The 11966-nt window shown below is 38.1% G+C and overlaps 1 protein-coding gene across 1 annotated transcript; it reads left to right on the top strand.

The window, feature by feature from the left end:
- The first annotated feature begins 1748 nt into the window (after positions 1-1748).
- Positions 1749-10709, top strand: LOC102718383 (synaptotagmin-5-like). Its single transcript, XM_006659963.3, has 13 exons — positions 1749-1975; positions 4378-4482; positions 4640-4690; positions 4816-4936; positions 7201-7322; positions 8404-8505; positions 8584-8658; positions 8763-8842; positions 8925-9075; positions 9156-9386; positions 9626-9898; positions 9987-10100; positions 10386-10709. The coding sequence occupies exons 1-13, from the start codon at positions 1871-1873 to the stop codon at positions 10542-10544; spliced, it is 1689 nt and encodes a 562-aa protein (XP_006660026.1). The 5' UTR covers positions 1749-1870; the 3' UTR covers positions 10545-10709.
- The last annotated feature ends 1257 nt before the right edge of the window (positions 10710-11966 follow it).

Genomic DNA, 11966 nt, shown 5'->3' with positions numbered 1-11966 from the left:
TATTATAGCATGCAAATAACGAGATAGCAAAGCAGCGTAATCCACCAACTAATTTATTAATCTCAGCCGATCGGACGTACTTTTACGTCCAGATCGCACCAAACATACATAGATCAGACCTAACCGAGACAGTATGCAGTCTAACACGATATAACTATAGAAATATGAAGATCAACGGGTTTAACCAACTAATCAATGAATTACTCAAGATACTGCTGGCTAAAACTCCAGCCATAAGCCCTTGCAAGCCCCCAATCCAATCTGATAACATGAACTTCTCAAACCTAATTGATCGGACCGAACCGAGACAGAACTAGATCAAGAAAATCCATGCAAACAGATCAGACAGAAAAGCTTACGAGGACTTGATCAAGAACCACCATTACCTTAAGCTAAAACAGATTAAAATAATGACAGAACCCAACCCGCCGATCAACTAAGCAGCAGATCGGACTTAACCGAGACAGTTCTGTCTTAATTGATCGAGACGGGTTTTGACGAACTAGAACTTACATTGCGAAGCTGACAAACCCCACGCCGAAAGCTCAAGCAAGTCGAAGATTTGAGGCAATGCGCCAAGTTGAGTTGATCTAGAGATAATTTACAAGGACCCCGGGCACCTATATTTATAGCCCCGGGAAATAACTAACCTAACCGGATAAAAATTCGATACTAACTACTTTTACATCATCCGGTCTCTAATTAAATAAGAGAACCCTAAACAAACTTCAACATAAATCCTAATTAATCTACTAGGACTCATAGTTAAATACCGAACCTATTTCCAAACTCTGGGCCTAATCGGACTCTTACTCCTTTCCGATCCGGACTCTATCGGCTGCAAACACAACGCACCCAGTTTCCTCCTTTTAGCCGATTCGAGCCTTCTTATCTGATTCGGTCTTCAACCCTGTTTCAACTTGTAACGACTATTTGCAAAAATCTGGCGTTAACAGATTCTCAATTTTGGTGGTGACGATTTAATATCGGACTTTGGTGGGAGTTGAATTTTATTTGTAGATAATTGAATAGATGACGACGGATGAAAAGATTAAAATAAAAAGATAGGAGGGAAAATAGAAGTCCAACTCGATAAAACAAACAACGAAACTTTAATACATTTTCGTAAATTTTTTTTCCTGAAAAAGTCTAGTATGTTACACATATTGAAGCCTAAACAACCTAAAATTTATAAAAAAAATTGAGAAAGACTGAACTGGTAAACATATAAAAAGTTTCTATATAGATGTTAATTGTGTAAATTATATTTTTAACTTTATATATTTAATTCTATCACTTATATAGTAGAATATATGCTGTCAAAAATAAAAAAAAATCTTTCATGTCTTCATGTCCGTCGCTTCTCAATCATCCGAATTGGGTCCATACGTCCCAAGAGACACGTGCCCGGTTTGCAGCGAGTGAGACGACACGATACGTCGATCTCAGTCCGTGCCGTACCGAAGCAACGAACCAACCGGCAACGCAATATTCAACGCAAATCCCCCTGCCCCACCCCACCCCGCCCGCACGGCCCGACCACATCCCATGCACGCGGCGGGATCCGACGCAGCCTCACTGACAGGCGGGCCCATCCTCCCACCGACACCCCACCCTCACGCAAAGCTCACGAAACGGAGGATTATATAATTGCAAATCCGAATAAAGGGGAAAAAATATAAAAAGTGGGAAAAATGATTAGTAAAAGGAAAGCGCACCACCGCTCGGCTCGGCTCGCCTTGTTCCCTCCCTTGGTTCCCGCACCTTCTCCGCCGCACCAGAGCAAATCAACCCCAATCCTTCCCACCCACGCACCGCCCATCTCCGCGGTGGCGGCCTCGGCAGGAGGAGGAGGGCGGCGGCGTGCGCCATGGCGTTCCTGCTCGGCGCCTTCCTGGGGCTGGTCCTCGGCGTCGCCGTCGTCATGGCGTTCGCGCGCCTCGAGAACTCGCGCGCCGAGCAGCGCCGCGAGCTGGTACGTGCCGCGCCGCGCCGCCCCGCGAGACCCCCCGCACTATTCTGTTCTATTCGTTTCCGCTTCGTGCCGGGGGGGTTGCGCATTGATTTGATCCAGGCCGATGTGTCCAGCCGCCGCTCGGGTACGTGAGCTGCGCGTAGTGAATCGGTTATTGGCAAGGGGTGTTGATTGAGTTGGGAGGGGTGAGTTCCTTGCGCTGCCCAGCTGCGGGCCGAGTGATTTGGAACGCCGTGTGCAGCCATAATTGTTTGGAATTTTTGCCGTAATCGTCCTCCTCACTACCAATTGTGGATGGTGTGCAAATACGTGGGCTGTGGGTATTGGAGTCGGCAGTAATGATTATTTGATAATTTATTATGCTTCTTATGGCATTATACGGAGTAATGATTGGTTTTAAACTTTTATTACGTGGTTGATCTTGCTTCTATGTGATTGTTTAATGCGATTAGTTTTTGCCAGGCCAGTGGAAGATGCTGGTCAATTTAAGTACTGTGGTTAGTTGCACATTTGATGAGAATAAGCGCGAAAAGGATGGGACATAGTATTGGTTTAGTTTGGTTGGTTTGAGTGGAGGAAGAACATGATGCTTGCTTTTGAAAAATTATTGTCTAGTACTCTGAGTGTCCTAATTTCATAGATGTGTGTGACATTGTGTGGCACCATTAATCTGTGTCTGGGACGTTTGCTCTAGCTTCTTTATTATCAAAATGGTTCATGTGATATATGTGTAGTAAGTTTTGAAGTCCATGCTTAAAATGACTGCTGAATAATTATCGTGACACGATAATCAAGCAAATCATCTTCAAAGGATGATAAGTTGGTTTTTTGTTTCTCCAATACTTATTACTCTATATTTTTTTAGAGTAGTTTCTCCAGGGCAGTGGGTTAGAGGGGTAAATGTAACATTTAAATTAACTCAGAAAGGATGAAATATGGCCTTGTGTACCTTCTCAATTGTGCCTTACATGAAGGGTTGAAAGTGATTTGGATAATTTCCGTCCGGCCGGACCATTCTTCGGATTCGGATAGCTTCGATCGGATAGTTTTGGAATTTTTTGAATTTGGATTCAAATTCAGATTTTTTTCTTCGGATATGAAAATGAATACAGTAAGGGTGATATCCATTGGAATTGGTAAACGGTCGGATACTATCCAGATTTTTTTTGGGGTATCCGGAGTAATACATCAACCATTCAATCCAATCAGCCCAACTCAAATAAGTCCATCCCAACAGCCCAACCAGTGTTAACCCTGGCTGGTTTTGCCTGACTGGCTTTAAGCAATCAAGGCATCCATGGCCCCACGGCCCCACAGTCACCGTGGATGTTTCTTGTTATGGTATTATTAATCACGTATAATTGAAAATGTCGATGAGGTATATACTTATATTAGAAAAATAACAAGTTATATTTCTTCGATGATTTGTGAAGCTTAGTTTAAGAGGTTTTATGTTCTGATTAATATTCGTCACCGTATTCGTTTTGATTCGTATCATTTCTTATTTGTATTCAATAATATTTGATTCTGTTTTCGTATCGGGGTTTTCGATTCCGATTTTGATTCGGAAAAAAAATGAAAACGAATATGATAGAGCTAGTTTTCGACCGTAGTCGATCCGTTTTCATCCCTACTTACATGTAATGTGAAATTTAGAAGATAATAATGCTACATGTTGTGGTTATTTTCAGTGTTTACTGACATTGATAGTTCTTCATTGGGCCTTACGGATGGTTAGGAATTCATAACAATATTGTCTGTTGCAACTACATAATAATGGAATATGCTTGATAATTGGTTTAAAGCTAATGAGTACTGAACTCTGGAATGACTAATTTCTTGCATCGATAGTGCTAGAATCAACATATAGTACATATTATGTATGGATAAACCAGGAAATTAAAGAAAAGTGATTTTTTAAGATAAGTTTTGACAGTATCTTCTGACATATTTAGTGTAGTATCTGCATGTGCTGTACTTATTTTTTCTTACTAACATTTAAAAATGTGCACTAGACAACGTCAAAAAACCATTTATAGTTCTTGTGCAATCTTTTGTCACCCTTTTTTTTCCTTTATTAATTCTTTCCCAATAAAGAAATAATTAAACATTACAAGTCTTTCTTCATTAAATTGTCCTGTCCTGTTTTAATAACTATTTTTATAATCAGATGAATCATGGGGGTAGGAATAGCAGACAAAATAATTTGTTTGAAGTAAATAATCGATGTTCTGGTTTATTGATTATCTTGTGCTTTATCTATCCCTGACATTCTTGAACATTTTTTTGTTACAATACCTTCTTAGATAACATTCGTAAGGCTGTAAGGATGAAATGATTATTTCAATTCTCGTCATTGATATTTCCTAATGTGTTCTATTTGTCTTTACCTGTTTCTGCAGGCTGCTACTATTTCATCCTTCTCAAAGTTGACTGTAGAAGATTTGAGGAAATTAATTCCTCTTGAGTTATATCCATCATGGGTGTCTTTCACTGAAAAGCAAAAGTTGAGTATTTATTTATCTTTACTTATGCTTTGTTTGTGTGCCCAGGATTTGTGTCATGGTTGTAGAAGATTTGAGGAAACTAATTCTCATCACTATTATTTTTGATAATGTCCAGGATTTGTTTGTATTAACACTTTGTTCATTTTAATTTGTACAGCTTAAATGGCTGAATCAAGAATTGGTAAAAATCTGGCCATTTGTCAATGAGGTGCTAATAGTTCCTGCACTATTTTAGTATTCTGTCATTTTGATGGTAGATGTTGTATTGCTGTTCTTGTATTAATTAGTGATGAATAGTGTTCATTACTTAAGAAAACCATGTTGTTGTTGTAGGCTGCATCAGAACTGATAAAAACTTCTGTGGAGCCTATTTTTGAGCAGTACAAGTCATTCATTTTGTCCTCACTCCATTTCTCAAAGTTGACACTTGGTACAGTTGCCCCTCAGTTCACAGGTAGGTCTTTTTTGCATACTTCTCGATGTTTCCATCGTTATATTGCATGGTCATGCGTTTCTTTTCATACTCAGGTATTGCTATCTTCACTGCTTGCAGATATAAACCATTTTTTAGGACACAATAAAAACAGTAGCCAATGTGCACATTTGACCGTGACATGCTCTTCCTGAATGATAAGTAAATTGAGTTATATACTTATTGAAAAGTCTACTTGACCCCTTGAAGTATTGTGGTTGGTCTAATTACTCCCCTAAAGTATGAATTGGATTTTTTTTTCTTTGGAAACAATAGGAGAGTCTCCTAAAAGCCCTATATTAATAATATATAGAGAATATTTACAAGGGAGAGGCTGGGGGAATTTACAAAGCTCTAAAACTAGTGTTTGAAGCCATGATTGCCTAGATGGTCTGTTTGTTTCCGGCACTCTATAGTCTATACATTAAGTGGTATCTTCTCCAAAGCAGTACTTCTGGGCTACTAAAATTTATGTGATGTTGACACCAGATGCCCCAATTTTCTATTGCCAACACAAATTCATTTCTAGCCGCAATGACTATGTTATGGAAGTTCATTTTTTCATTCCTAGACTAGATAGTCAGCTTGTGTTCGCAAAGGGAGAAGTGAAAAACATGTCTTGTATTTGGCTGATCCACTTACCAGAGAAACACTTAAGTGATTCATAGAATATTTTATTTCCCAGATATTATTAGCCGATGGCAGTGGCAGTTGATTATGCATGAAGTGTATAGCTTAGACCTTTGTCTGCTTCAACTTGCCGTTTCCCAGAATATAACCGTATGTCTATTGCATCTGCCAGATTAATTCTTTGGATTTTCAATCATTAGTTTGCTATTCTTGCATCGTGCCTTGCCATAATGGAATGAACTTTTCTTCTGGTGATTTATTACCAAGAAAATGGTAGACTGACTCATCCTCATCCTCATTTGTCACAAGTTCATTAAGAGCAGGGTCCTCGTGAGTTCGTATATGGGCATTCAAGATCTTTCCAGAACAGAACTTAACAACCTCTTCTGATTGTTACTTGTGAACCAAGATGTCTTTCGAGCATAATGAACCAAGTTTCTTGACACGCATGTGGAGGATTGTCAGCTAGATTATAAGTTTGCCATATTAATTATACCCATGGTAGCTTTTTCCCGTTAATAAAACTTATCCAAATGATTCATAAGAAAAGCTTCGTTGTGATGTGTGTTAATGATTCCCAGACCTCTTTTTTTCTTGTCTTAGATACCATATCCCGTGCCACTAAGGAATTTGTACAAACATGTATGTCAGAAGATTTTCTCCAGAAAAAATGCCTTATTTCTCTCTGTACGATCAATGAACTTTTTTGGTACTTTCAAGGCACACATATAAGTTTGCAAAGATGATCACACTACATTCACCACTGCCTAACTCCTTCCATGAGATAGGAAAGTTGAGATACATGATAGATGGTGATCCACTCTGTACATAGTGGTTCAAAATAAACCATTTTTGGCTTGGTGACGCTCACTGGCAATTCCAAGTTTGTGAACTGCAGTGCACCCACTTGACCTAGGGTGCCAAAAGGGTTTTGGATTTTATCTTTAGGCATGTTAACAGGAACCATACAGGATTTATGAACATTAACTTTCAAGCCTGCCCAGTATGTAGGAGAGCTTTGGCCTTTGTGACAGAAGACTCCATGTGGGATCAGTAAAGATAAAACATACCTTCTACGAGCTTTGTTGATGATGGACTGTAGGATATCAGCAGCAACTACAAAAGTCCATGGCGATTGATGACCACCCTACCTAACTCCTTTCTTCTAGATGAATAAATGCGTTTTCAAAATACAATTATACAATATTTTTAAATGAAAAAAATTACAATTGTTTTCTTTCTTCTACTTGTAAAAATCTATATTATATTGGAAAACTAACAATACCAGTCAGAGTAAGTATAAATTCTCGCAAGCATTGGCGCAAGTGTTGACAGCTTTAGACTTTTTCAGGGATTAAGTAGGTCAACTATAATACTTCAGGGGGTTAATTCAACTTTTTCCTATAATTTTCATGCTTCAGTACGTTTGGATGAAGTATCTTACTGCTTGCTGCAAGTAATTCACATAAATCTTAAGGAACATATTTTGTGTGTTATTTTTGTTTTGTATTGATGATCTACTGTCTTAGTCAAACTACATTACTAGTGTTGGTAATTTTCATACAATAGATCATGCTTTCTGTTTTCTTGGTTATGTTAACAGTTATTCTTTTCAGGAGTTTCAATTTTGGATAGTGATAGTTCTGGTATCACTATGGAGCTTGAGTTGCAATGGGATGGTAATCCAAATATAGTACTGGACATTCAAACAACACTTGGAATCTCACTTCCTGTGCAGGTAATTCATTTTTTTTTTTTTGCAACGTGAACTGAAACAAATATGGTTATCTATACAACTATAAAAAGGAGTAGTGGTGGTGGCAGTGAATCTGCCACCACCACCATCTCCAGTGAAATATAGATTATAGATTGATATCTACATATAAATTCAAATTAAGATGACTATTTCATTTAAGAAAATTTCATAACATATCATAAAATCCGTAGCAAAGCAAGGATATTTAACTAGTATTTAAAACTGCAGTAGAATCAAAACATTTTTTTAGTTATATTTATTATTAGTGTTCTGTTTTCTTGCACATTTAAGACAGAGCCGCATTCAACTTCATCTCCTATTTGCATTATGTTTAGCTATTAATAAGGCAACTGTTTTTGTTAAGTGGACCTTAAAAAGATTTCAAGTTATATGGATATTGAACATATAGATTGTGTGTTGGTCTGATTGTTTTTCATAACTAAGGTACTGAGCGAGTCATTGATAAGGGGTACTATCTTGGATCATGTTTTTTCTGATCCACATTTTGCATGATAAATGACAGCTTTTATTATTATAGGATTTATCAGAACTAAGTATTACATTAAACAAATTTGTTGGTGTTAAATCTTGGGCTCGTCCAGTTTCCTAGTTGACAATGATTTAGTGATTTACTAGTTTGTATGTTTCACTTTAGTTTCCTCTTTTCAGTTTTTTCAATCTGGAAGGAGCTTCTGATCAGGCAGTTTCAGCTTCTACTCCAGTTTTAATTGATTACATGATTGTTTGGTATCATGCAGCACGGCCATTTTCTGTTAAAAAAACCAGCTATGGTTATGCCTAGAAAATAAATAGTAAAGAATTCATTTTTCACGATGTATGTAAACTTTTATAATCTGGACAAGGTAAGCATTGCCATAATTTAAGTGGGGAATTGATGCCTCATTTACTATTGTGTCATGTTATACTTAATTTTTCATACAACTAGTTATCTTCAAATCATCTTGTATATACTATACTAATCTTGTCATATGACTAATTTTCTTTAAATCAGCATGTAGCCATGTATAAAATGCTAATAGATTTTCTAAAATATCCTATTTAGGTGAAAAATATTGGATTCACAGGAGTACTTCGGTTAGTGTTTAACCCACTCGTTGCAGAACTGCCTTGCTTTGGAGCTGTTTGCTGTTCTTTGAGAGAGAAGGTACTATGGTTTCTTTTAATCTTGTGATCTTGGAGTTGTTCATAGCAGATTGCATGATTTCCATTTCTTTGACTGTAGAGCAAGGTGGATTTTATCCTCAAGGTTGGTGGTGGTGAGATGACAGCAATTCCTGGAATTTCTGATGCAATTGAGGTTCAGTAATCAGTAACCCTTGCAATATCAGCTAACGCTATAAAACGTAGTTCTGCACGCTATAAAACATAGTTCTGCACAAATTACATTTTTAAACAATGCAGGGAACAATACGTGATACCATTGAGGATCAATTGACATGGCCTAATCGCATAATTGTACCTATTGTGCCTGGAGATTATAGGTGATTCATAGCTTTGACAGTATGATAGTTAATCTAAGGTTCATCTGAGTAGAAATAGTGACATTATGCCTGCTCTTTTCAGTGACTTGGAGTTGAAACCAGTTGGACTATTAGAAGTAAAACTTGTCGAAGCTAGGGATTTGATGAACAAGGATCTTGTGGGAAAGTCTGACCCTTTTGCTGTGCTATACATTCGGCCATTACATGACAAAACAAAGAAAAGCAAAACAATAGTAAGTGGTTCATTTAAGTTCTGCTACCAATATCCTTATGTTTATCTTAAGGGATCATCCTTATATTTATTCTACTGCAGAACAATGATTTGAACCCCATTTGGAATGAACACTACGAATTTGTGGTTGAGGACACATCTACCCAGCGCCTGACCCTGAAAATTTATGACGATGAAGGAATCCAATCATCTGAGCTTATTGGTTGTGCTAGAGTGGACTTGTCGGACCTTCATCCTGGAAAAGTTAAAGAACTTTGGTTGGACCTTGTCAAGGACCTGGAAATTCAGAGGGATAAGAAACGTCGCGGTCAGGTCAGTTGGTGCCCTTTTGAGCATAGTGTTTCTACTACTGATACATATTATTGATATATTTGATTGGAGATATGAATATACAATGTAATATTGAGATCCTGTTGAATGGGTGAGCAAAACTAACAATGATAAATGACGATGTTCCCTTTGCCTACTTTTTAGCAATAATTGGATAGAATTGGGATAGATACTGGTCTTGAATTCATTTGGGTGAAACTAATGATCGCTTTGTTCCACAGGTCCACCTGGAGCTCCTGTACTATCCTTTCGGTAAACATGAAGGGGTTTCCAATCCTTTTGCAGATCAGATTCAGTTAACTTCTTTGGAGAAGGTCCTCAAGACTGATTCTAACGGATTTGATGTTAACCAGAGGAAAAATGTTATTATGAGAGGAGTCCTTTCAGTGACTGTTATCTCAGCCGAGGACTTGCCACCAATGGATGTGATGGGCAAGGCTGACCCATTTGTAGTCCTGTACCTGAAGAAGGGAGAAGCCAAAAAGAAGACAAGGGTTATTCTCTCCTTATCATTCTCTCTTTATCTGGGGGTTGTTTTATTATATAGTTTTTCCACGCTGATATGATTCAATATTTTTGCAGGTTGTAACTGAGACCCTGAATCCAATATGGAATCAAACATTTGATTTTGTAGTTGAAGATGCGTTGCATGATTTACTCATGGTCGAAGTATGGGATCATGATACATTTGGAAAGGTATTCTAGTTTCCACACTGTTTCATTGTACTAGTTTAGATTGTTCTACTTTGTTACCATTGTATAATATTCGTTGTGGATTTATTGAATACGTTTGTGTAAGTATGCATCGTGTGCATCTTCACAGTGCCAGTGCCTCAGTCACTAATCAACTAGTAATTATTGTATATCCATACAAACTTTGTCGTTGTGCTATACTTGTAATACCACTCTTCTCCCTAGTATTTGGTGGTGTACCCATGTTATTCTGATCTCGTTGTGCTAATATATTTATTCAAATTGCAGGATTACATGGGGAGATGCATCTTGACACTCACTAGAGTAATTCTTGAAGGCGAGTTTCAAGACACATTTGTTTTGCAAGGTGCTAAATCCGGAAAGCTGAACTTGCATTTCAAGTGGACGCCGCAGCCAATCTATCGTGATCGTGATCGGGACCAGTGAAATCTGTGTAGATACATCACGTAAAGCCAACTGATAAACATTTCTTCCCCTGTACATTAGCTTTTCTGTACAGTACTTCACATATCTTGTAGCAACACGGTGCAAATGGAATACTGGGATGGTGGTTTCATGTTGCGACGGTAATGTGCTGTAAATGGATGGATGGTAACACGGGGAGAGGGGTTACAAAGTAGTGAAACATTAAATTCAGCACGCAAGCATTTGTATATCTTCTGCCGTTGTTGTTTGTCTTTAAAATACAACTTGTACTATGACTGATGTGGGGGCATACCCGATTCTCGACGTAGGATCCGAGGATAACTTGATTCATGCAACCCGACAAACCGATGGCACCAACAGCTGCCCAAAACAGCCACCGGTGACAAATAATTTTACCCAACCACATGCTTTGGTCAATGCCTAACCTGATCTATCGTAAAGGAGAGAGTTGGTTGAGAAACACTTTCAATCCTCAAGGGGCAGTAAAGGCATAACCCTAAGGACAAGAGCGCTTGGTTTTTCTCTATTTTCTGAGTTAAATTCGTGGTTTGGGTTTTCACCAGACATACCAGTGCTATTTATACTAGGAACATCTCTTCTAGTTGGGTTGGGGCCTTTCCATCAAGCCCAAACCGAAAATACATGGGTCTGGTATTGTTCTTAGAGTGTTCAGACCGAACAAGTCTGAACTATACACCTCTGGAACAGACTTCACCAAAAAGGGCATAATTTCTGCTACACAACTCCAATTGATGTACCGTTTGTTGCAGATGAAAGTAGACTTCACGAGCTTTCCATCCATGTATAACACTTGGTGTAGAACCTTCGAGAATAGTGCATAATATATCAGGAAGTTGGAAGTCAGAACCGGTGCATCAAACAGCATCTACTCTAACTTGCTCTTGTTTAATATTAAGTGGCTGACCCTTCTGTTAGCTGTGTAATTTGGCCATATAGTTTGTTAACTGGCTACATTATTTCCTGATTAGTTAGATGATTTATTCCTTTAATTTGTTAGTTCGGCTTTTTAATTGGTCAGGCTATTTTAATATTTTAATTAACTAATGTGTGGAGTTTAATTGGTGTTTAGATTAAATACAGGTTTTGATTGGTTGGTGCACCAGCTGATTTAAAAAGCTTTGTATACATGTACGTGAAGATGTATGCATGCAGGATTGCTGGATTGCTAGGCGTACTTTACATGCATGTACGTGACGCTGCCGGATTGCAAGATGTGATTTCCATTTGATGATGCATATGCATGTGACCAAATCTGAGGCAACATGGGCTACAGCAAGGTAACGATTGATTGTATGCAGCCGGTGTACTACTTATGTTACTTCCTTATTCAAATGAAAACATTATCATGTATTATGTGGCTGAGTACGTACGTATGCCAAAGACCAAGGCACATCTACGTAT

This window comes from Oryza brachyantha, chromosome 8 (assembly GCF_000231095.2).
Source record: "Oryza brachyantha chromosome 8, ObraRS2, whole genome shotgun sequence".
In the NCBI taxonomy this organism is placed as follows: Eukaryota; Viridiplantae; Streptophyta; class Magnoliopsida; order Poales; family Poaceae; genus Oryza; species Oryza brachyantha.
The sequence above is the reverse complement of the archived record's forward strand: the minus strand, read 5'-3'. Positions and strand labels throughout refer to the sequence as shown.